Source organism: Microchirus variegatus (assembly GCF_963457635.1).
Source record: "Microchirus variegatus genome assembly, chromosome: 10".
In the NCBI taxonomy this organism is placed as follows: Eukaryota; Metazoa; Chordata; class Actinopteri; order Pleuronectiformes; family Soleidae; genus Microchirus; species Microchirus variegatus.
This window is the reverse complement of record NC_139811.1, coordinates 3,342,282-3,368,253: the sequence shown is the minus strand read 5'-3', so window position 1 is coordinate 3,368,253 and position 25,972 is coordinate 3,342,282. Positions and strand designations below refer to the sequence as shown.

The 25,972-nt window shown below is 41.1% G+C and overlaps 1 protein-coding gene across 1 annotated transcript; it reads left to right on the top strand.

The window, feature by feature from the left end:
• Window positions 1-1,853: 1,853 nt before the first annotated feature.
• LOC310933061 (myosin-4-like) lies at window positions 1,854-20,651 on the top strand (the record flags this gene model as incomplete). The annotated part of the gene is made up of 39 exons (XM_083896483.1): window positions 1,854-2,057; window positions 2,394-2,537; window positions 3,585-3,741; window positions 3,821-3,848; window positions 3,950-4,061; window positions 4,747-4,839; window positions 4,944-5,007; window positions 5,170-5,268; window positions 5,357-5,460; window positions 5,540-5,678; window positions 5,796-5,914; window positions 7,003-7,152; window positions 7,239-7,409; window positions 7,497-7,806; window positions 8,706-8,797; window positions 9,351-9,438; window positions 9,540-9,657; window positions 9,736-9,859; window positions 9,977-10,113; window positions 10,193-10,448; window positions 10,543-10,785; window positions 11,694-11,870; window positions 11,949-12,094; window positions 12,170-12,260; window positions 12,342-12,731; window positions 13,703-13,829; window positions 13,908-14,026; window positions 14,112-14,308; window positions 15,392-15,575; window positions 15,659-15,824; window positions 15,908-16,032; window positions 16,107-16,415; window positions 17,771-17,974; window positions 18,045-18,170; window positions 18,262-18,432; window positions 19,188-19,292; window positions 19,378-19,473; window positions 19,567-19,701; window positions 20,628-20,651. The coding sequence occupies 39 exons, from the start codon at window positions 1,854-1,856 to the stop codon at window positions 20,649-20,651; spliced, it is 5,844 nt and encodes a 1,947-aa protein (XP_083752609.1).
• Between the last annotated feature and the right edge of the window lie 5,321 nt (window positions 20,652-25,972).

The following is a 25,972-nucleotide window of genomic DNA, read 5'->3' as shown; positions in this document are numbered from 1 at the left end:
AATCCAGTCAATCCAGTTAATCCAGACGAAGGTTCTCTCAGAGGTGAACAGTCGGTGCTGGGATGGAGAACATGAAGGTCACGATGTTGACATAATTATGTTGTTATATGTAAAGACACTTTTCCATCACTAAATCATTATCACTGTGGACGACGATCATAATTAAGAACTAGCTTGAGTACACTTCACCGTGTCAAATATTAAAAACTCATCAATAAATCAAGGTGTGATTGATAATAAGGATAAACAGTGATTTAAAGGGAGCTGGTGACATTCGTCAACGGCACAGAAGTCAAAATGTAAAAATAGTTCTTTGCGGATCATCGCCTGTTTGTCGCTGTCGACACGTGACGACGTGCTATCACACGAGGATTGTGTGGATTATTTCTGTGTCCGGTGGACGTGGATCATGCCACTGCCAAGTTTGGGGGGGGGGGGGGACGTCCGTTTGTCTCCGTCCTGATAAAAGGGAGCGTCGGCCTCCTGCTGAGAGAAACCTCTGCACATCACCGAGCATCCATAACAGACGAGCTCCAAGGAAAAGAAGAAGAAGAAGTTCTTCAACCTGGGAGCTGATTAACATCCGGTACGTTTGACAGCGGACTCACTTTAAAGACACCGTACGCGATATCTGCTGACGCTTGTTGTCGTATCGCGTATTGTCTTAACGTTGCGATTGTTTTCCTCATAATCTCGGAGCATTATTCTCATAATATTCTGTATTTTTTTCTCACAATGTTTCATGTTTTTACTTCTAATATTGTGACTTTTTCCCTCAATATTGCTGCTTTATTCTCTTAATATTATGGAAATGTATACTTTTAATATTCAGGGTATCTGCGGGGTCTTAAAAAGTCTTAAATCCAATAATTTGAATCTAAGGCCTAAAAATGTCTTAAATTTTAAAAAGGTCTTAAAAATCTATTAACATGACTTATTTAAAACATGCATAAACTTCAGTCTCGCTTTGAAATGTTTCTATTTTTGATGATGCGTTAGCATAACTACAACACGGAACTTAAGTAGTCCACCTGTGCTGCCCGGTGACAATTTATCGAGCACCACTAGCTAGCGTGCTGTGCGCGCGCCACGGTGAGTTACAGCTTAGCATAGCAGCAGATAAAACTTAATTAAAGCCCACAGCTAAGCAGAATTGCAAGTTCAACAATTGGTGGCTCCAATTTTACTTCATGTCTTTTGTACTTTTTTGCCAGTATGGATTTGAAATGGGTCTTAAATTGTATTCATTATGGTCTTAAAAAAGTCTTAAATTTGACTTGTTGAAACCTGCAGAGACCCTGAATATTGCAGCTTTATTCTGATAAGATTGCAATGTTTTTACTCATAATATTATAAATATATAATTTTTTTTTCCGTCAGAATGGGCTAGATACACAAAAAAAACACAGACTGCGTTTGTTTTCTGTAAATGTACGCGCAAGTGTATCGATGAGGTATTGAAAAGTCAAATTTGTTCCAGTTACAGACATTGACCTGGATTTAGTTTGGTTTAACGCATTGGTTCTCAAAGTGCGGCCCGCAGAAGCATTTCTGGCGGCCCGCAATGAATTACAGTTGATAGTTTTAATCCAGGAGCTACTAAGCTTGTTAAATGTTTATTGGACATTAATGGATACAGACCAATAAGTGTAAACTGTAGAACTGCAATCTGGTCATTAAAACTATTACAAATGGGATTTCTTTCTGTTTTTTTTTTCCTTTGGCGGCCCTCAGTCCAATGTTGGGTTCCTAAATTGTCCCTCAGGTATCAACACTTTGAGAACCGCTGGTTTAACGGAAACAAACGTCCTTATCTGAAGTGTTGCTTTCCTTTTGTGTGTCGAGGCACCGACATGAGCACGGACGCTGAGATGGCCCAGTACGGGCCGGCCGCCGTCTTCCTGCGCAAACCCGAGAAGGAGAGAGTCGAGGCTCAGAACCGACCGTTCGATGCCAGAACCGCCTGCTTCGTTCCGGACGCTAAGGAGTTGTACATCAGAGGAGTCGTCCAGAAGCGAGAAGGAAGCGCAGTCACTGTGAAGACTGCGGCTGATGAGGTCAATGTGAACACGTGATATTATATATATAAGCCGAGGATAGTTTTATTTTTTTTTAAGGTTTGGTTGTATAGTTGACTTTTTCAATACTCAATTCCCCGGAACTGCCACCAGGTGGAGCACTGTTTTCCTTAACTCTGGGAGGGATTCATAACTGAAGGCTAACCCAAAAAAGTCTATCCCTGCTTAAACAAAAACACAAACTGTAACTATTCTACGTTATACACAAATTTGGGATTTGGGTCAAGCAAACACTGTTTGTCGTACAGGACGGTCAACGGCATGTACGATAAAGTGTCCGTCATAAAACCTCTGTTTCCGTTCCATTTTTCCCAGACGGTCACAGTGAGGGAGGAGGACTGTCATCCCATGAACCCTCCAAAGTACGACAAGATGGAGGACATGGCCATGATGACCCACCTCAACGAACCCTCCGTGCTCTTTAACCTCAAAGACCGTTACGCAGCGTGGATGATTTATGTAGGTTTTCTTCTATTCGTTTCTCTCTGTTATTTTACAAACCTTCTTATCGCGCACGTCATCATTTTTATGTACGATTCACAAAATATCATCGGTATCGTCTATCGTTAATAACGGTAAACGATGTGTGTATCTTTAATCTGCCTTTATTTAAAGGGATACTTCACCGATTTGCATGTGGCACATGCAAAATTGCTAGATTATGTATTGTATTTTAAAAATGTTGCTTCCCTTCGGTTTTTCACTGAGTTGTAAAAAAATCTGTTTTGCATTTTCAAAATTTGCCCTACTGTGATGTGAAACCCGTCATATGACTCACAGTAGGGCAAATTTGGATGAAGGAAAACAGATTTTTTTACAAGTCAGGGAAAAACTGAGGGAGGGAAGGACATTTTCTATAAAATACTACTGCTATTCTAGCAATACAAAGCCACATTCCATTTCGATGAAGTAGCCCTTTAACTTGTGTTATATTATGTATTATTATTATTATTATTGATGACATAATTCATCATGAACCATTTTTTGATAATCGGTTAATCAGTTTAAGTGTTTTTTAAAAGTATTTTTCAGAATCTTAAATGCGAACATTCTCTGGTCTGACCAAACAACCTTTGTTCGTGGAATGTTAAAAGTACTCGATGAGTTGAAAAAGTGATCAACCAGATTAATCAAAATTGTGAAAATAACGCCAGCTAGAACACAAGTTGTCGTAGCTGATGGCGCGTTACCAAAGGTGTACCACAAGGATCTATTCTTGGACCGCTTTTGTTCACAAATTGTTGCAATTAATCAGGAGTAAATGTCAGTTATATACAGTATATAGATGTCTGCTGATGTGACCATCGTCTAAACAACAGTGCCCCCTGCTGTCCAAGGGTCTCAGCAGCAGTCTGATTCTTGCATATTTTTCAAAAGACTACTTGCTTTTGAAATTTTGCGAAGCCCCCTGTGTGGAAATGATAGTATTATTATGACTAATATTAACATTATAACATATCCAAATATTTTCTTATCCAAATAAACTGTATTTTTCTTCATCCGCAGACTTACTCCGGACTCTTCTGCGTCACCGTTAACCCGTACAAGTGGCTGCCGGTGTACGAGCCACAGGTGGTGGCGGCCTACAGAGGCAAGAAGCGCATGGAGGCGCCGCCACACATCTTCTCTGTGTCTGACAATGCGTATCAAAATATGCTCACAGGTAAGAATGAGTCAGCAGTTATTTATTGACATTCACAATACAATTATGTTTAAAAAAAGAGTTCATATTCCTTTGACAGATCGTGAGAACCAGTCTGTTCTGATTACGTGAGTCAACGTCAAATAATCCTAATAATATCTTTCTTATGAATAATATTATATATAAATTCAGCGTATTTTTTTAAATGTTTTTTATTCTTTGCTCAAAGTGGAGAATCCGGTGCAGGAAAGACTGTCAACACCAAACGTGTCATCCAGTATTTTGCCACAATCGCGGTGGCTGGTGGCGACAAGAAAGAACACGCGTCCGGAAAAATGCAGGTGGTGTAAACGTCTATCACAGCTTTAAACAGAATGACCTTTAAACTCTGTCTTTATTTATAAAAAATAAATATATATATATATACATGTGTGTATATATATGTATATGTGTGTATATATATGCATATATATGTCTATATATGTATATGTATATATGTATATGCATGTATATGTATGTATATATATGTATATGTATGTATATATATGTATATGCATGTATGTATGTATATGTATGTATATGCATGTATGTATGTATATATATATGTATATGCATATATGTATATATGTATATGTATACATGTATATATGTATATGTATACATGTATACATACATATATGTATGTATATGTATATGCATATACATATACATTTACATATATGCATATACATATATATATATACATACATTTATGCATATGTAATGAATAATAATAATATATATATAAACATATATACGCATATGTAGATATATATATATATATATATATATATTGTGTATATGTATACATATATATCGCCTATATTTCAGGATGTTTTTCAATCCGATAACAGAATGAACTCAGTAGAAGTAAAATAGTGTAAATATTTATGATGATTTCTGGTAAAGGAGGAAAAGAAGAAATCCAACAATATTCGATACTGAAACAAAAACAACAACAACAACAACCATGTCGTTGTTTTCCAGGGAACTCTGGAAGATCAAATCATTTCAGCGAACCCTCTGCTGGAGGCTTTTGGGAATGCCAAGACTGTGCGGAACGACAATTCCTCAAGATTTGTATGCGTCGACTCAAAAAGTGCTTTGTTTGTGTCCAAGAAAATGTTTTATCATTCACGTTTTATTTAAATTTCCCCTTTGTCTTATTTGTCTAATTCCCGTAGGGTAAATTCATCAGAATCCACTTTGGAACGTCAGGGAAACTGGCTTCTGCTGATATTGAAACCTGTAAGTCTGTCTTTGCAAATGCTGTAATGTTCATTATCAGAGAGTACGCTGCGGTGTTCCTCAGGGCTCAGTGACGGGACCGTTGCTGTTTTAACTGTTTCAGGTTCAAACTATTTAAATATATTTTCCATTTTCTTTCTTGATCTGGTGTTTCGTTCGTAGACTTGCTGGAGAAGTCCAGAGTGTCGTTCCAGTTGTCTGAAGAGAGGAGCTACCACATCTTCTATCAGATACTGACCGGGCACAAACCAGAGCTCATAGGTTCAGTCCGGCCGTTATATTATCCTGCATTATCAGATGTACGTGTACATTTATTTTAATAGTTATTTTTGTTTGATTGTCGCCACAGAAATGCTCCTCATCACAAGAAACCCGTACGACTTCCCCATGATAAGTCAGGGTCAGATCTCCGTGGCCAGCATCGACGACAAAGACGAGCTGGTGGCCACAGATGTGAGCCGTCTGCCGCGTGTTTTTTTTTCAGGCATTTCATTGGCTTCTACCAATAATGATTGATTTTTAACTTCGACAGACGGCTACTGATGTCTTGGGCTTCACCAACGAAGAGAAAATCTCCATCTACAAGCTCACAGGCTCTGTGATGCATTATGGGAACATGAAGTTCAAGCAGAAGCAGCGGGAGGAGCAGGCGGAGCCCGACGGCACCGAGGGTGAGGCCTTTTCTGTTCATGAGCCTTTGTTGTTGTTGTTGTTGTTGTTGTTGTTGTTGGTGAAGAATAAAAAAAAATAATGCTAATAACTAAAAATGGTTTGTTTTTGTGTGGCAGTTGCAGACAAAGTGGCTTTCCTCATGGGACTGAACTCTGCCGACTTGTTGAAAGGCCTTTGTTACCCGAGAGTGAAAGTGGGGAATGAATATGTCACCAAAGGTCAGACGGTTCCTCAGGTACAGCAGCTTTTTCCAGTGTACGGAATAAAACTCAAATAAAGTTTAAAGCAGCCCTCAGGGATAGCGAGCTAAAATCCTTTAAAAATATCTTAAAGGTTATTGTATAAGAAACCCTTCCCTAGGGAGACCAGAGTTTAATTGTGTGGTACAGTCCGGGTAAAGCTCGACCGGCTCCACTCACGACAGTCAACTAACGTCTTGTTGGATGTCCTTCATTGTTGTCCGTTGTGTTGTGTTCAATGTCGTTGTTTATTGTGGTCAGACCTGTGTGACGTCGCGTATCTTTCGGGCAAGAGCCCACACCCCGCCTACCAAGTACAGGACCTTTACCATTCCATTCCAAACCAAACCGAACTGTACCATGTTGTTGTTGTAGCTTTTTGAAGCACTTTGGTCAAGCCTGGTTGTTTTCAAACGTGCTACAGAAATAAAGTTGACTTGATTAGATCATTGAAAAATACCGATCGCACTTACTAAACTCTCAAACAGAGGCGTTTCTAGAGTCTGTAGGGGCCCTAAGCAAAAATTCCCAGGGGGCCCTTCCTTCCAACCAGTGTTCATCACCATCACCACACCGTTACAAATAATCTGACACCAAAGAAAAATGTATGAGTTAAAAATATATATATATTTTTTTCAAATGAATGAAATAACATGGAAAAACCTTGTAATTAAAAAGTATGTGAAAATATAAATGTAAAGAACAATAAAATACTGTAAATAGCTTTGAAAAAAACTATATAAACTTAGTAAAAAAATACATTACACTGTAAAGAACCCACATTATAAAACAATATAAATATATAGAACAATAAAATACTGTAAATAACTGAAAAAACTTGCTGGTCACTGCACATTTCGGTAAAAACAGCCCTCAGGCTCTGAGTGTTGGGGGGCCCCCTATCAGCTCGGGGCCCCAAGCAGTAGCCTGCCTTGCCTGTTCACAAACTGCACCTCTGCTCTCAAATACTTAGATCAAGTGCTCCTGATGATATAAGATGGATTTGTTGGGACATAAATCCAGGAAACCTGAGCGACTGTTTGTCTGTTGACCGTTTCGTGCACTTTCAAAATGTCCTGAGCAGGTCACCAACGCAGTTGGAGCTCTGGCAAAGTCCGTCTATGAGAAGATGTTCCTGTGGATGGTCGTACGAATCAATGAGATGCTGGACACGAAGCAGCCCAGACAGTTCTTCATCGGGGTGTTGGACATCGCCGGGTTTGAGATATTTGACGTGAGTTTGGACTCTTCTGTTGATCGATCCTGCTGTTGGTTCTTAGGAGAACGTGTCACAAGTTAACGCTTCATTCTCGCCCGCAGTTCAACAGCATGGAGCAACTCTGCATTAATTTCACGAACGAGAAGCTGCAGCAGTACTTCAACCACCACATGTTTGTACTGGAGCAAGAAGAATACAAAAAGGAAGGGATTGACTGGGAGTTCATTGACTTTGGTATGGACCTCGCTGCTTGTATTGAGCTCATTGAAAAGGTAGGATTGGTCTATATTTAGTGTTTTCACTTGGTTTGAACACATTTGAGACCTCACATTGGTGCATGTGATTCATTCATTCCACAGCCCATGGGCATCCTCTCCATCCTTGAAGAGGAGTGCATGTTCCCCAAGGCCTCGGACACTTCCTTTAAAAATAAACTCTACGATCAGCATCTGGGAAAGACCAACGCTTTCCAAAAGCCGAAGGTTGTCAAAGGCAAGCCGGAGGCTCACTTCTCGCTGCTGCACTACGCCGGATCTGTGGACTACAACATCAGCGGCTGGCTGGAGAAGAACAAAGACCCTCTGAACGAGTCCGTGGTGCAGCTTTACCAGAAGTCCTCAATGAAACTGCTGGCCTTCTTGTATGCATCGTTTTCCGGCACTGAAGCAGGTGTGTAAGCAAGGACTACCGGAAGTCCACTCACATGAGTTGTACTTCATTGTCTATTTTCCTCAGAATGTTAAAGCTCACATAGAGTGGTCCTGTTGCACATATATGTTAGTTATGGAGGTCTACTTACATACATTAACTTGTTTTTATGGTCAATAACCTCCTAGTTGCTGTAAACGAGCCGATAGAAATCTCTCCTTACTGACGCTGTTCCCCAGCCGTGATATTTCAGACTCAACTCTCACACCCAGAAGACAGAGTGTGTTGTGATTGGCCAGTACCCGGAAGTGACATATTCAGCACACCCGCTCTCAGAAGCGCAGCTCCCCCCTCTGGAACGGTGGATGCACTACTACTCATTATCAAAACATTGTTTTAACAGTGTTTAAAAATAGCTTCTTCACGACTCCCCGCGCAGTCCCTTTTATGACTTTGACCCAGAGTCAGAAGACACTGTCGCTCGTGAAACACCTCCACAACGGACGTTATTCTTCTTCTGCGGTTCAATGTATGCAACCGGATGTGCCCGGACTAGTGCACAGAGCAGGACAATCTGCTGTTCCGGAGAACCGCTGTTTACGTAACTGGACCGGGTTTTTTCAGAGATCTCGCTGAGCCCGAGATTACAATAAAACACATCGTTCTCAGCAGTGGCTGAACTGTTTGTTTAGAACCTTCAGGGCTTCTTAAACCAGGTAATGACGCAGATACACACTAAAAAACAGCGTTAATTGGAACTTCCGGTCTAGGCCCACTTTAACATAATTTACTAAACTTATTGTTCTGTCAAAGAAGATCTAAAACTAGAGATTGAGACCCGTCAGGAAAACGTTTACTGACGTTGTAGCGACTGACAACTGCTCCCAACATGAAAGAACTAACATTTGTTTGCTTTGTAGAATCGGGTGGTGATGCCGGTGGTGGAAAAACTGCAAAGAAAGGTGGAAAGAAGAAAGGCGGCTCCTTTCAGACCGTGTCTGCCGTTTTCAGGGTACAGAACCGACTCGATCCATGCGATCCATTGTAGTCTCTCGTTAAAAGCTTAGCTGACACGACGTGATTTTGCTAACTTCAGCCAACTCAGCCTTTAACTGGCACGTGATTAGCAGTCATTAAGTGTGCAATATGCCAAAACCCCATCCATGGAGCTACACAAATTGAAAATGTATGGAAGAAGACAGTTTAGTTTGGGATGTAGAGCAATCGTACGACTCGTACGAAATGTTTGAAATTGAGCCTTCAACCAAAATAAACAGCTGAGAAGTGCGTTAGATCGTCTGAGGTAATTACTGTGTTGTCCAGTAGAGGCCACTGTGACCTAAAGTCAAGTGTGGTGAAAATCAGCTGATTCACCTGTTAGTTTAGCTGTTGGCTTTACTCGAGTGAGACCATGCAGGAGGCAGCACAGATGAGTGATAGTAGTCAAATGCTAATGTTTGGTTAGAGTCTTGAATTTTAGGAGAAACACATATAATTCTTCCACTGTAGTACATTTATACAACTTTTTTTTTTTTTTTTACAAATATGATGTTGTTGCTTGGCAGGAAAATCTGGGAAAACTCATGACGAACTTGAGGAGCACCCACCCTCACTTTGTGCGCTGCCTGATTCCGAACGAGGTGAAAACACCAGGTACAGGTTTATATGGATACTGTCGTTCTCCACATACAGAAGCTGCTCTGTTATGTTTGTAGAGTCAAGTTCCCAATCGATCCTTGTTGACCCGTCTGCAGGAATCATGGACAATCACCTGGTCATCCACCAGCTGCGCTGTAACGGTGTGCTGGAGGGTATCAGGATCTGCCGGAAGGGATTCCCGAGCAGGATCCTTTACGCTGACTTCAAGCAGAGGTAAACAAATACATAACTGGAAATTACGTAGTATTGTGATTTTATGTACACATTTTACAGATTTCCAAATCTGAACAGGTATAGAATTCTAAATGCCAGTGCCATTCCTGAGGGACAGTTCATCGACGGAAAGAAAGCTTCCGAGAAGCTCCTCGGTTCGATCGACATTGACCACACGCAGTACCGATTTGGGTCGACAAAGGTACGGTGTTTTGTGCCTCATGTGGTTGAGTTCTAACAGCGTTTGTTACCAATGAGAATAAGTAATGAAATCGTTACAGTGCAGTAAATGCTGCATTTGCACACCTTGTTGCTGTAGGTCTTCTTCAAAGCCGGTCTACTCGGCACTCTGGAGGAGCTGCGAGATGAAAAACTAGCTTCTCTGGTGACGCAGACCCAAGCACTGTGTCGTGGTTATCTGATGAGAAAAGAGTTCTCCAAACTAATCGCACAAAAGTAAAATAACAACCAAAATTGGGCTACAACCATTTACGAAGCACATGAACGCATCGCTAACACCCCTCTTTTCATATAGAGATTGCGTCTGGATTCTGCAATATAACCTGCGCTCATTCATGAATGTGAAACACTGGCCGTGGATGAAGCTCTTCTTTAAAATAAAGCCACTGCTAAAGAGTGCAGAGACCGAAAAGGAGATGGCCACCATGAAGGAGGATTTCGTCAAATGTAAGGAAGATCTGGCAAAGTCGGACTCGAAAAGGAAGGAGCTTGAAGAGAAAATGGTTTCTCTGCTGCAGGAGAAAAACAATCTGCTCCTGCAAGTCCAGGCTGTGAGTATGTCTGGAAAATACAAAGGTCACCGATCTTTGTCCAATGATCAGACATCAGCTTCGGTCTCTTTGTTGTTGTTGTTGTTGTTCTTAGGACTCAGAAAATCTCTGCGATGCCGAGGAGAGATGTGAAGGCTTGATCAAAAGCAAAATCCAGCTCGAGGCCAAACTCAAAGAGGTGACGGAGAGACTGGAGGATGAGGAGGACATAAACGCAGAGTTGACCGGCAAGAAGCGGAAGCTGGAAGACGAATGCTCTGAACTTAAAAAAGACATCGATGACCTGGAAATGACTTTGGCTAAAGTGGAGAAGGAGAAACACGCCACTGAAAACAAGGTCTGTGACTCTCACTGCTTTACTTTTATGAGACTTAACTTAACCAGGTATATTATTTACCATGGTCACCCTCTTAGTTTAATGTGCTAGCATGCTAACACTTGCACATCTGTTACAATATGTAATAAATCTAAATTAGCTGGCCATAAAATCCAACTAATATGTCACAGAGACTCAGGAATAATGTTCATATAACAAACTGAACTCACCAACAACAAAAGTACGGACAAAATATTTACATTTTGCAGACTGCAAATCATGTTTATGTTTTGAAATCATGTTTTGGCGTCATGTGGCGCCACCTACCGCCGTCTACCAATCATTGCAGTCAGTAGAGTCTCAGCTGCCGAGCAACCACGGGTTGCCAGTTACGTCAGAAAACGTAACTGGCACGGAAATATTTGCATTAAAAAAATTTTTTTGCAGACTGCAAATCGTGTTTATGTTTTGAAATCATGTTTTGGCATGTGGCGCCACCTACCACCGTCTACCAATCATTGCAGTCAGTTGAGTCTCAGCTGCCGAGCAATGACGGGTTGCCAGTTACGTCAAAAAACGAAACCTAAAAGACCTCGGTATTTTGAATTTGAATGTAGTAACCGTATTTGGCCACATTCTTATGACAACAAATGTCCACTTTAAAGTGGTAGAACATCACCAACCATAGGGGTTTATCGTCTGAAGATCACGGATATTTGAAGCAAATTTCACGAAAGTCCCTCTAACACTTGTTGAACAGAAGCAGTGGACCAACCAACATTAGCATCCCTCAATGCTAGCCTCTCAATCATGTCTAAGTACAGTTAATCTCTGCATGTTTTTGGACCGTGGATGAAACCAGAGAACATACAAGGCTACATAGAAAAGCCCTTGGTTGAACCAGGATTCATGGGCCTGATCTTTTGCAGGTGAAAAACTTAATGGAAGAGCTGACCGCTCAGGAAGAAAACATCCACAAACTGACCAAGGAGAAGAAAGCCCTCCAAGAGGCTCATCAACAGGCACTGGATGATCTTCAGGCAGAGGAAGACAAAGTCAACTCTCTGACCAAAGCCAAGACGAAGCTCGAGCAGCAAGTGGACGACGTGAGACATCGCAGACATAAGCAGGCGCTAACGCGACGAAAACCGCGTCATTAACTTTTTCTCAACTTGCTTTCACAGCTCGAGGGTTCACTGGAGCAAGAGAAGAAGATCCGCATGGACCTGGAAAGAGCCAAGAGGAGGCTGGAGGGAGATCTGAAGCTCACGCAGGAGTCCACGATGGATCTTGAGAACGACAAGCAGCAATCTGAGGAGAGATTCAAGAAGTGAGATGAGTCCCTTAGCTGTGTGTGTGTGTGAGGGAAATATGGTTTTAAACGAGAAATGTTTTGTCTTCGCAGAAAAGAATTTGAAAACGACCAGCTGCTTAGCAACATTGCCGACGAGCAAGCGATCAACAACCAGCTCCAGAAGAAGATGAAGGAACTTCATGTATTAAAGCTCCGATCTTATGATCACTGTTTCTTTGGATTATTTCCCTCATAATCATCCAAAAATGTTTTCTGATTTAAGGCTCGTATTGAAGAACTGGAGGAGGAAGTGGAGGCAGAGCGAGCGGTGCGCGCCAAGATCGAGAAGCAGAGGTCCGACCTCACCAGGGAGCTGGAGGAGATCAGCGAGAGGCTGGACGAGGCGGGCGGAGCCACGGCCGCGCAGGTCGAGGTGAACAAGAAGCGCGAATCGGAGTTCGTGAAACTGCGGCGTGACCTGGAGGAGTCCACGCTGCATCACGAGGCCACGACCGCCGCGCTGCGCAAGAAGCAGGCGGACAGCATGGCCGAGCTGGGGGAGCAGAACGACAACCTCCAGAGAATCAAGCAGAAACTGGAGAAGGAGAAGAGCGAACTGAAGATGGAGATCGACGACTTGAGCAGCGGCGTGGAAACGGTTGCGAAAGCGAAGGCAGGTTTTTTTTGTAAAAATGTGACTCTCTGTAATGCTGTACATCAGGGTATCCGCAGGGTCTTAAAGAGTCTTAAATCCAATCATTTGAATTTAAGGCCTTAAAATGTCTTAAATTCTCATAAAAGGTCTTAAATACAGTTTTGAAAGGGCTTAAAAATGTATTAACGTTACTTTTATTTGAAACATGCATAAACTTCAACATGCTACTGCTAAAGAGCAATTAGCTTAGCTTAGCTCAGGCCCAGTGCTAAAAGGCGGGTCGTAAAGGGAATTATGCTTAACAATGGACATCAGTAAGCCAACTAACTCGTCTAATTCCTGGTCAACTGTCAGCCAACGATGATGTTGCAGAAGTTACGTATTTAAGTGTATTTAACGAGGAATTATAGAATTTAGCTTTTTCATTTTAAGCCATGTTGAATCCCTTGAGGCTAACGACTTAAACAACAACTAAAAGACAATGTAAACATTCTCCTACAAAGTCCCAACGTACCCTTAGCGACAACTGGCCGTAAGTTAAAGGTGCCATATGTAAGAATGTGGCCAAAAACGGTTACTACGTTCAAATTCAAAACACCGAGGTCTTTTAGGTTTCGTTTTCTGACGTAACTGGCAACCCGTGGTTGCTCGGCAGCTGAGACTCTACTGACTGCAATGATTGGTAGACGGCGGCAGGTGGCGCCACATGCCAAAACATGATTTCAAATCATAAACATGATTTACAGTCTGCAAATAATGCAAATATTTTGTCTGTACTGTTGTTGTTGGTGAGGTCAGTTTGTTATATCTATGTCTCTGTGACATATGAGGAGGATTTTATGGCCAGTTGCTTTAGATTAATCACATAATGCACCTTGAAATTGTATTCATTATGGTCTTAAAAAGTCTTAAAAAGTCTTAAATTTGACTTGTTGAAACCTGCAGAGACCCTGCTCATGCTCTTTGGGGTCTAATTGGTGTCCTCACAGGTCGGCCTGGAGAAGACGAATCGCTCACTTGAAGATCAGCTCGTGGAGCTGAAGACCAAGAACGATGAAAACATGCGACAGATTTGCGACCTCACGACTCATCGGGCTCGTTTACAGACTGAGAATGGTAATCGCGTCGCACCTTTACTTCATTCTGTTCTTCTGACGCTTTTAACTAAGACGAGATCGTTTTTGTTTGTCGCAGCTGAATTTTCGCGTCAAACGGAGGAGAGAGAAAGCCTCGTTTCCCAACTGACGCGAGGAAAGCAGGGATTCACGACTCAGATTGACGAGCTGAAAAGACTGATCGAGGAAGAAACCAAGGTGCTCGAGGCTCTCGCTTGTAAGCCTTACGTTTACTGGCTTCTTTCTCGCTGATCTTTCGTGCTGACGTGTTTTTTCCTCGTAGGCTAAAAACGCCCTGGCTCACAGTCTGCAGTCGTCCCGTCACGACTGCGATCTCCTCCGAGAACAGTACGAGGAAGAGCAGGAGGCCAAAGCCGAGCTGCAGCGGAGTTTGTCGAAGGCGAACACCGAGGTGGCGCTGTGGAGGAACAAGTACGAGACTGACGCCATCCAACGCACCGAGGAGCTCGAGGAGGCAAAGTAATCGCACGCTTAAGAGTTTTTACGCTGTAAATGAGGCCGTAATTCATTCATTTTCTACCCAACAAGACCTGAAACCAGCAGTTGAGGCTAGAAACTCCTCAGGTCAATGGTTGCTGATGTTATAAATCATATGAAAAGCAGTCAAATCAGCGATGTTGCCCCGTGATGGTCCATTCAAAAGAATCAGTAATATGCTTCTGATTAAGATATCAATTATTTATACACTACCGTTCAAAAGTTTGGGGTCAACTATACAATTATTTTGTGTTTTCCATTAAAAGTCACACTGTTATTCATCAAAAGAGTTGCAAAATTAGTAGAAAATATAGTCGAGACATTCAAAATAATAATTTTGCCCTTGCTAACATCATTGCACAAGGGTTTTCAAGGGTTTTCTAATCATCCAATAGTCTTCTAACACAATGTACCATTAGAACACTGGAAATGGGCCTCTATACACTATGTATATATTCCATTAAAAACCAGACGTCTGCTGTTATATTCATTGAAATATAAAAAAATAAGGACATTTTGTAGTGACCCTATACTTTTGAACGGTAGTGTATACTGTCTAAAGCAGGGGTTCTCAAAGTTTTGATACCTGAGGGCCAATTTAGGAACCCAACATTGGACTGAGGGCTGCCAAAGGAAAAAAAAAGGGAAAAAACCCCAAAAAGAAATTCCATTTGTAATCATTTTAATGACCAGATTGCAGTTCTACACTTTACACTTATTGGTCTGTATCCAGTAATGTCCAATAAACATTTAATAAGCTTAGTAGCTCCTGGATTAAAACTAACAACTGTAATTCATTGCGGGCCGCCAGAAATGTTTTTGCGAGCCACCATTGGCCCCCGGGCCGCACTTTGAGAACCAATGGTCTAAAGCATTGGTTGGCGGGCCAATGTTGGGTTCCTAGATCGGCCCTTGGGTATCAAAACTCTTAGAACCCCTGGTCTAAAGCGTCTAGAGATTCTGAATTGCATGAGTTTTTAGTAGTTTTTCTCCCTCCTCGTTTTTTGATTCTAATGCCATCGTCTGGTTTTTGCTGAATTTTCGCCACCGTTTTTCTTCTCAAAGGAAAAAGCTTGCCCAGCGCCTCCAAGAGGCTGAAGAACAAATCGAAGCAGGGAATTCAAAGTGCGCCTCGCTGGAGAAAACCAAACAGAGACTTCAGAATGAAATGGATGATCTGATGGTGGATGTGGAACGGTCCAACAGCTTGGCCGCTACCCTCGACAAGAAGCAGAGAAACTTTGACAAGGTATTTTTCTTGTTTTTTCTTTAATACCGCAGCAGTTTTCCAGTCCACTATCTCACTCATCGAGTGGCAAATTTGACAAACAGATTCTTGCCGAGTGGAAGCAGAAGTACGAGGAGTCTCAGGCAGAGCTCGACGCAGCGCAGAAAGAATCTCGCTCTCTGAGCACGGAGCTCTTCAAGCTGAAGAACTCGTATGAAGAAGCTCTGGATCATCTGGAGACGATGAAAAGGGAGAATAAAAACCTGCAACGTGAGTCACAACCAAAGAAAAGACTTGTTTGCATGTTTGAAATGTTCTCCTAAAGCAATTTGTGCCGTCTTTCAAAAATGCAGAGGAAATCTCCGACCTGACCGAGCAACTCGGAGAGAGTGGGAAGACGATTCACGAGCTGGAGAAATTCAAGAAGCAGGTGGAGACGGAGAAATACGACATGCAGACGTCTCTGGAGGAAGCTGAGGTACTTGAAAACAGTCTATGAAATACGAAATGTGAAAGGAAGCACGAATATTTACAGGTGCAACTGTTTCTAAGGCCTCGCTGGAGCAGGAGGAGTCGAAGATCCTGCGCATGCAGATGGACCTGAACCAGACGAAGGCCGAGGTGGACAGGAAATTGGCGGAGAAGGACGAGGAGATCGACCAGTTGAAGAGGAACGGCCACAGAGTGATGGAGTCCATGCAGGGCACCCTGGACGCCGAGATCCGGAGCAGGAACGACGTCCTGAGGGTGAAGAAGAAGATGGAGGGAGACCTGAACGAGATGGAGATCCAGTTGAGTCACGCTAACAGGCAGGCGGCTGAGGCCCAGAAGCAACTGAGGACCATTCAGGGGCAACTGAAGGTACAACCACAACAGGGCTTCATACATCCAGTAAAGCGGACCTAGACCGGAAGTTCTAATTAACGCTGTTTTTTAGTGTGTATCTGCGTCATTACCTCGTTTACGAAGCCCTGAAGGTTCTAAACAAACAGTTCAGCCACTGCTGAGAACGCTGTGTTTTATTGTAATCTCGGGCTCAGCGAGATCTCTGAAAAAAACCTGGTCCGGTTACGTAAACACTGGTTCTCCTGAACATCAGATCGTCCTGCTCCGGGCACTAGTCCGGGCACATCCGGTTGCGTACATTGAACCGCAGAAGAAGAATAACGTCCGTTGTGGAGGTGTTTCACGAGCGACAGTGTCTTCTGACTCTGGGTCTGACTCTGACGGAAACTATTTTTAAACACTGTTAAAACAATGTTTTGATAATGAGTAGCAGTGCATCCACTGTTCCAGAGGGGGGAGCTGCGCTTCTGAGAGCGGGTGTGTTGAATATGTCACTTCCGGGTATTGACCAATCACGACACAGTTCTGTCTTCTGGGGGTGAGAGTTGAGTCTGAAATATCGCGGCTGGGGAACAGCGTCAGAAAAGAGGATTTCTATCGGCTCGTTTACAGCAACTAGGAGGTTTTTGACCATAAAAACAAGTTAATGTATGTAAGTAGACCTCCATAACTAACATAAGCTAATTAAGTTTCTTAAGCAAATTTCTGGTTTTTAATGGAATATGTACATTAGTGTATAGAGGCCCATTTCCAGTGTTCTAATGGTACTTTGTGTTTGCTAATGGCGTTAGAAGACTATTGGATGATTAGAAAACCCTTGTGCAATGATGTTAGCATGGGCAAAATCCTGATTTTGAATTATTTTTGAATGTCTTGACGATATTTTCTACTCATTTTGCAACTCTTTTGATGAATAAAAGTCCGACTTTTAATGGAAAACACAACAAAAATCGTATCGTTGACCCCAAACTTTTGAACGGTAGTGTATAAATAATTGATACCTTAATCAGAAGCATATTACTGATTCTTTTGAATGGCCATCACGGGGCAACATCACTGATTTGACTGTAATTTTGCTTTTCATATGATTTATAACATCAGCACATGATGTTAGCACAGCTGAAAACAGTTTTGCTGGTTATTATTTTGAATGAAAATCCTTATTTCCAATCTTGTCAATGTCCTGACTCTTTTGATGAACAAAAGTCTGACTTTTAATGGAAAACACAACAAACATTGTACAGGTGACCCTTAACTTTTGAACAGTAGTGTAAAGTAAAAGATTTGCAGTATTTGTTGAGATATTTCGTTCGTCAGCTCAGAAAAACACCAAACTCTGCCAGCTTTATTGAGCTCATTTGCATTTTCAGGACGCTCAAATCCACCTGGACGACTCGGTCCGAGCACAGGATGATATGAAGGAGCAGGTGGCCGTGATGGAGCGCAGGAGCGGCCTGATGCAGGCCGAGATAGAGGAGCTTCGAGTGGTGGTGGAGCAGACGGAGAGGAGCCGCAAAGTGGCTGAACAGGAGCTGCTGGACGCCAGTGAGCGTGCAGGACTTCTTCACTCTCAGGTAGTTTATCGTTCCTTCGCCGTTACAATCTACGGGCGTGCTGCGTTTGACGGCTGTGTCTCTTTGGCAGAACACCAGCCTCCTGAACACCAAGAAGAAACTGGACGCAGATGTGACTCGGCTTCACGGCGAGATCGAGGAAGCCGTTCAGGAGGCCAGGAACGCCGAGGAGAAGGCCAAGAAAGCCATCACTGACGTGAGAGTCTCTCGTTCGCCCCCGCTTCTTATTCGACTTTCAGTCAGTTGAACAAAAAAAAAAAACGAATCGGTGCTACGTTCACTTCTAGGCTGCCATGATGGCCGAAGAGCTGAGGAAAGAGCAGGACACCAGCGCTCACCTGGAGAGGATGAAGAAGAACCTGGAGGTGACGGTGAAAGACCTGCAGCATCGACTGGACGAGGCCGAGAACTTGGCCATGAAGGGCGGGAAGAAGCAGCTCCAGAAACTGGAGGCTCGAGTACGTGCTGTGTTCACACGTGGTTTATTAACCAACACACACACACACACATTCTTGTACTTGCTGCATACTGAGAACCGGGTATAAGTGCTGACAAAGTGAGGACCAGCATTTCCACTTTATAAATCAACACAATTACAAATATCTACTTCATGAATGACATCTACAAAGAACCACTGGGTGCAGTACCATAACATGTCTGCAGGTGGAGCCCCAGAGCAAAAAGTGTGTGATACACCAGGGCTGGAAAACGGATTTTTGTACCAAATTGAGGAACTAAAATCAGAGTATAGCATGTTTAAATCCTAAGGAAGTGATTTCAGTGAAAACAAAGTGAGGACCGGCCAAAAATGTCCTCAAATTCTTCATTTGTAGCGTACTCGTTTCGCTGCTTTCGGCGCCATCTTTGTTATGTGAAAACATGCAATGCATTCTGGGTAGCCCTTGCTCCCAAGGGTGGTCTCAGAAAATCTCAATATTGAGGGCGATACAGACCTTAAACTTGACCCTCAACTTAATTTTAAAACCGATCCTGTTTACGAAATTAAAACGACTGACCACTGGCCCGAGTTGCAAAATGAAATGTTAATGGCTAACAGCTAACGCCAACGTTCGGAAGTATTCGTATCGCTGCAAAAAGCTGAGGAAAATGAAGAAGAAATTCCCACCAATGCCAGTAAAAACCATTTGACCAGAGAGATAATTCAGATTATAAATGTATTACAGTTAAAATCAAAACCTGGCCTTGATTCCAGGTCCGTGAGCTGGAGAGTGAACTCGACGCCGAGCAGAACCGCTCGACCGAGGCCGTCAAAGGAGTCAGAAAATACGAAAGGAAGGTGAAAGAGCTGAGCTACCAGGTAAAAATCCTGGTGTGTCTTCACCTTTTATGCTGCGAAAGACTCCTGAGGGACAGAGTCCTTCATGGTCTTCTTCTTCTTTCAGTCTGAAGAAGACAAGAAGAACAACGTTCGCCTGCAGGACCTGGTGGACAAGCTCCAGGTCAAGATGAAAGCCTACAAACGACACGCCGAGGAAGCCGTGAGTCCACCTCCGTCGCTCTGTGATGACAGTAACGCGTCAGTAGTGACCGGGTGTGTTTGACCTGACGACGGACGCTTGCTTGTTTCCCAGGAGGAGCAGTGTAACGTGCACATGGCGAGGTTCAGGAAAGCTCAGCACGAGCTGGAGGAAGCCGAGGAGAGAGCCGACGTGGCCGATTCTCTGGCCAACAAGATGAGAGCCAAGAGCCGCGAGGTCGGAGCAAAGGTAACCAGCGGTTTGTGTTCCATAGGAACTGTGAAAATACTGAAATGTTAAAGGGATGGTTCGGAATTTTGGACATAAGACCTATTTTCCAACTCAGCCGGTGTGATGGAGACTTCTGGAGACGTTTTCAAGAAATTTCATTCAGTTCTTCTAGTTGCCGAGTTCGCTGGTGCTATGGCTAGCGCAAGTCAATGGTACCAGCTAGCATGGCATTAGAAACACTCATACCGACTCCACAGTGCACCTGAGGCAAATCGACTGTAACGGCAAACTATCGATGTACATATCTGTGTTGATAGACTGTTTGAAATAAAACCAACCTTGCAATTTGAAGGATTTATGTCTCAGCAGCAGCAGCGTGTCATACTTCCTGTTAGGCTACGGCAGCGGCGGACTGATTCCGCTGCTGCTGAGAAAGTAGTCCCTCAAAAATTCATGCGACGCGAGGTTAGTTTTGTTTCAAATATCATTCTATCAACACAGATATGTACATCGATAGTCTGCCGTTACAATCGATTTGCCTCGGGTGCACTGTGGAGTCGCTATGAGTGTTTCTAATGCCATGCTAACTTGTATCATTGACTTGCGCTAGCCATAGCACCAGCGAACTCGGCAACTAGAAGAACTGAATGAAATTTCTTGAAAACCTCCCCACACGTCTCCATCACACCGGCTGAGTTGGAAAATAGGTCTTATGTCCAAAATTCCAAACTATCCCTTTAAGGTGAGATAAAGGATGAGAAGAGAGGGATCAAAAAAATAGACCAACTCGTATAATAAACATGGAAAAATATGAAATATTCACACAGATTATAATCAGAATATAACGTAATACTAATCAAGTACATCTTTGAACCCTTCGATGATTCATTTGATCTAAGAAATTAACTTTATTTGTCCATTTAAAGTGTTTTTTTGTTTTCCAGACACAGGAGGGACAGGGCGAGTAACTGAACGTGGGACAAGATTTAAAACACCAGTGTGTGTGTGTGATACTAACGAGAATAAATACATAATAAAAAAACACTTATATTCAATTAATACGACTACTAATAAGTGAATCTTACCAATATAAATTAAAGCTGCAGTGTGTAAATCTGGCAGATTTTTGTTGTTGTGCCTCTTTTTTGTGCTGTGACCATGTATCACCAGTAGGAGGTGCCAAAAACATTAGACTGGTGCCTTGAACCTCAGTGTATTTCCTGAACACGTATGCCTGCTTTGTGCTTTTGAAACTTGACAAACCAATCGTTCAAAAGTGTCGCACAGACGAGTTCGTTCGTTTACGGAGCGTGAGGCCAAGACGGAAGCCAAATTCAAAATGGCCGACTTCCTGTTGAGTTGAGGCCGTGGTCCCAATTGACTTTTTTGTTCGTCTTGGGCTGTTACAAGTTCCCGCCAAGTTTTGTGAAATTCAGTGCAACTTAATCTTGGCTCGTTCTATCCACGTCAGCATAGACTCAAACAGTTCAATGTAACAGAGGCATGAAGTTCAGATTATAATTTGTTCCACGCGTTAGCTGCTGAAAATCATATTAATATACGATATAAAGATATAAAAAGACCGGAATGTGAAACTGAAACAAAGTGATGAGGTGATAAAACGAGAGGATATGAGATAAGAGAAAGAAAAGAAATGCTGAGAAACGATAAAATTAAATGAGATGAGATGAAAATGTGGAATAAACAAGGAGGAGAAGAGACGAGATAATACGAGATTACGTGAAATAAGATAACGTGAGTATGAGATGAGATAAAATGAGAAATTATGAGATTATATGAGATGAAATAACATGAGTATGAGATAAAATGAGAAATTATGAGATTACATGAGATACAATAACATGAGTATGAGATGAGATAAAATGAGAAATTATAAGATTATATGAGATAAAATAACATGAGTATGAGACGTGATAAAATGAGAAATTATAAGATTATATGAGATAAAATAACATGAGTATGAGACGAGATAAAATGAGAAATTATGAGATTATATGAGATGAAATAACATGAGTATGAGATAAAATTAGAAATTATGAGATTACATGAGATACAATAACATGAGTATGAGATGAGATAAAATGAGAAATTATAAGATTATATGAGATAAAATAACATGAGTATGAGACGAGATAAAATGAGAAATTATGAGATTACATGAGATAAAATAACATGAGTATGAGACGAGATAAAATGAGAAATTATGAGATTACATGAGATAAAATAACATGAGTATGAGATAAAATGAGAAATTATGAGATTATATGAGATAAAATAACATGAGTATGAGATGAGATAAAATGAGAAGTTATAAGATTATATGAGATAAAATAACATGAGTATGAGACGAGATAAAATGAGAAATTATAAGATTATATGAGATAAAATAACATGAGTATGAGATAAAATTAGAAATTATGAGATTACATGAGATACAATAACATGAGTATGAGATGAGATAAAATGAGAAATTATAAGATTATATGAGATAAAATAACATGAGTATGAGACGAGATAAAATGAGAAATTATAAGATTATATGAGATAAAATAACATGAGTATGAGACGAGATAAAATGAGAAATTATGAGATTATATGAGATGAAATAACATGAGTATGAGATAAAATTAGAAATTATGAGATTACATGAGATACAATAACATGAGTATGAGATGAGATAAAATGAGAAATTATAAGATTATATGAGATAAAATAACATGAGTATGAGACGAGATAAAATGAGAAATTATGAGATTACATGAGATAAAATAACATGAGTATGAGACGAGATAAAATGAGAAATTATGAGATTACATGAGATAAAATAACATGAGTATGAGATAAAATGAGAAATTATGAGATTATATGAGATAAAATAACATGAGTATGAGATGAGATAAAATGAGAAATTATAAGATTATATGAGATAAAATAACATGAGTATGAGACGAGATAAAATGAGAAATTATAAGATTATATGAGATAAAATAACATGAGTATGAGACGAGATAAAATGAGAAATTATAAGATTATATGAGATAAAATAACATGAGTATGAGACGAGATAAAATGAGAAATTATAAGATTATATGAGATAAAATAACATGAGTATGAGACGAGATAAAATGAGAAATTATAAGATTATATGAGATAAAATAACATGAGTATGAGACGAGATAAAATGAGAAATTATGAGATTACATGAGATACAATAACATGAGTATGAGATGAGATAAAATGAGAAATTATGAGATTACATGAGATAAAATAACATGAGTATGAGATAAAATGAGAAATTATGAGATTATATGAGATAAAATAACATGAGTATGAGATGAGATAAAATGAGAAATTATGAGATTATATGAGATAAAATAACACCAGTATGAGACGAGATAAAATGAGAAATTATGATATATCAGATGAAATAACATGAGTATGAGATGAGATCAAATGAGAAATTATGAGATTATATGAGATAAAATAACATGAGTATGAGATAAAATGAGAAATTATAAGATTATGTGAGATAAAATAACATGAGTATGAGACGAGATAAAATGAGAAATTATGAGATTAAATGAGATGAAATAACATGAGTATGAGATGAGATAAAATGAGAAATTGTAAGATTATATGAGATAAAATAACATGAGTATGAGACGAGATAAAATGAGAAATTATGAGATTAAATGAGATAAAATAACATGAGTATGAGATGAGATAAAATGAGAAATTGTAAGAGTATATGAGATAAGGGTTTGAGAAAAGACAACAAACGCTAAGAAGAGATAAAATGAGATTAGAAAGAATGAAAATAGGTGAGACGAGATGATATGAAATTAAATAAGATGGGAAATGATGAATATGAGATGAGTGTTTGAGATTAGAAAGGATGAGAAGAGGTGAGATGAGATAATATGAGATTAGTTGACATTGACGTTTGACAGTCCGATGATTGGACGACAGAAAAACAGCGTCATCTTTGCGTCCAGCTCACGGTCCCAGACGTGTCTTTGTTCTCCCGAGAGACAAACTGCATGTGTTCAGATTAAGAGCTGGACTCTTGGACTTCACAGACGTGGACGTGACACAGGGACGTCCTTGTCTTGGTCTCACACTGTGCTCTTTTGTGTTTGCAGACACTGAGTCCAGAACCACTGCATGTTTCCACTCAACAAAGACTCATAGAAAGTGTCTCTCGCTGCTCCAAACCCAAGCTTGTCTCCTCGTTTGTCCTTTATAAAGAGAGGAGACTCGGCGTGAAAGACACTCAGTGTCTTCGCTGATCTCCTCTGCGTCGTTCGCTGTGACCCCTCAGTTTTGGACGCACACTTCGTCCAGTTTCCTCGCCGGTGTCTCCAGACGCTGATGGACTTCTCCTCAGCGCATCAGCAGAGCGGCATGGTCAGAACTCTGAACTTAAAAATACAAGAATCAGATTAGTGTCGATATTTCCAAAACGACTGCTTCGTGCTTTGTTTGTTTGTTTGTTTTTCGACGGCAGGACTCGACGCTCGCCAGCTCCAGAGAAGACGCGACTGAGAGTCGGCCTCTTCCTCCGGGATGGACGAGCTACACGTCACCTGACGGACTGACGTATTACGTCAACGGCTGCAGTAAAGGTGAGGGGAATAAATAATGCTGCTAATGTTTCCAGAGCTCATCCAAACAAGTTGGACAGGGGCGCAGCTCGTGAAAAAAAGGCAAGGCGGGCAACTGCTTGGGGCCCCGAGCCGATAGGGGGCCCCCCGACACTCGGAGCCCGAGGGCTGTTTTTACTGAAATGTGCAGTGAGCAGCCTCCTCCCCGTCCCCCTTAAACAACAATGGGCGATTTGCAATGACATGATGTAATGCATATCTGTTTGACTCAGTTTATATATGTTTTTTTTCAGTTATTTACAGTATTTTATTGTTCTATATAGAAAAATAAAATACTGTAAATAACTGACATAACATTACACTGTAAAGAACCCACATTATAAAACAATATAAATATTGTTTTATAATGTGGGTTCTTTACAGTGTAATGTATCTTTAAAAAAAGTTTATATAGTTTTTTAAAAGCTAGTTACAGTATTTTATTGTTCTTTACATTTATATTTTCACATACTTTTTAATTACAAGGTTTTTCCTTGTAATGTTATCTCATTCATTTCATTTATTTAACTTTGTATTTTAGTATTAGTATTTGTTTGTTTATTTTATTTAATGCTGTGTTTTTTTACATATAAAAGTCAAATCTTTGTATTACAGGAGTGTATTTTGAACCCCCTCCCCCCAAAGATTGTGCACATTTTTAGATTTTCAGACCTTAATATCTTAATATTTTATTTATAAACCGTTGGTTTTATGTGTTGATTCTCTGTGTCGCCAGTAGGGGGAGTTGCTGATTTTGCCAAATATTAATTGAACGATTTTTCTGTAAGTTTGCAAATCTGGTGTCAAACTAAAAGTTCTCACATTTAGTTCATATTTGTGACAGAGAAGAATGAGTAGAATAGCTTTAGTATAATAGGTGTGTGAATGATCAATAATCATTATTATTGGCAGTAACAGAGGGGCCCAAAATCTAATTTTGCTTAGGGCCCCATGGAGGCTTGGGCCGGCCCTGCGGCTTTTAGCCTAAGGTCCTCAATTTGGTACAAAAACCCCTAAAGTGGAAATGCTGGTCCTCACTTTGTCAGCAACTCGGTCCTCAGTATGCAGCAAGTACAAGAGTGTGTGTGTGTGTGTGTGTGTGTGTGTGTGTGTGTGTGTGTGTGTGTGTGTGTGTGTGGGTGTGTGTGTGTGTGTGTGTGTGTGTGTGTGTGTGTGTTACACCGCCTCATTTGGGAAGGAATCCAGAGGGAAAATGCAAAGATTCACCAACAACACCCCTGGCAATGATTGCACTTTGGCTCACAGAACACACACAACAACACACACACAACTAGTCGAGTTTCCAGAGGACGTTACACTGACTTACATTCGTTATTCACACTCATGACCCTAACTTCATCCTCACCTTAAAACCTGACCTTCATCTTAAAATGAAATAATTAACAAAAAAGATTTGTGTCCTCACACTGTGAGTAGACGTCATAATTATGACATTTTGACCCATTTAATCCTGCTCTGATGAATAATTCTAGCTCGTCGTGCATGTGCTGTAACGCTGAAACGCCAGCTGTCCTTTCCTGCATTTTCTCCTCCGTCGTTCCAGAAACAACATGGCGGCGTCCGTCCTGGTCGGCCGAGGCCCCGCAGAGACCGCTGGCACGGCA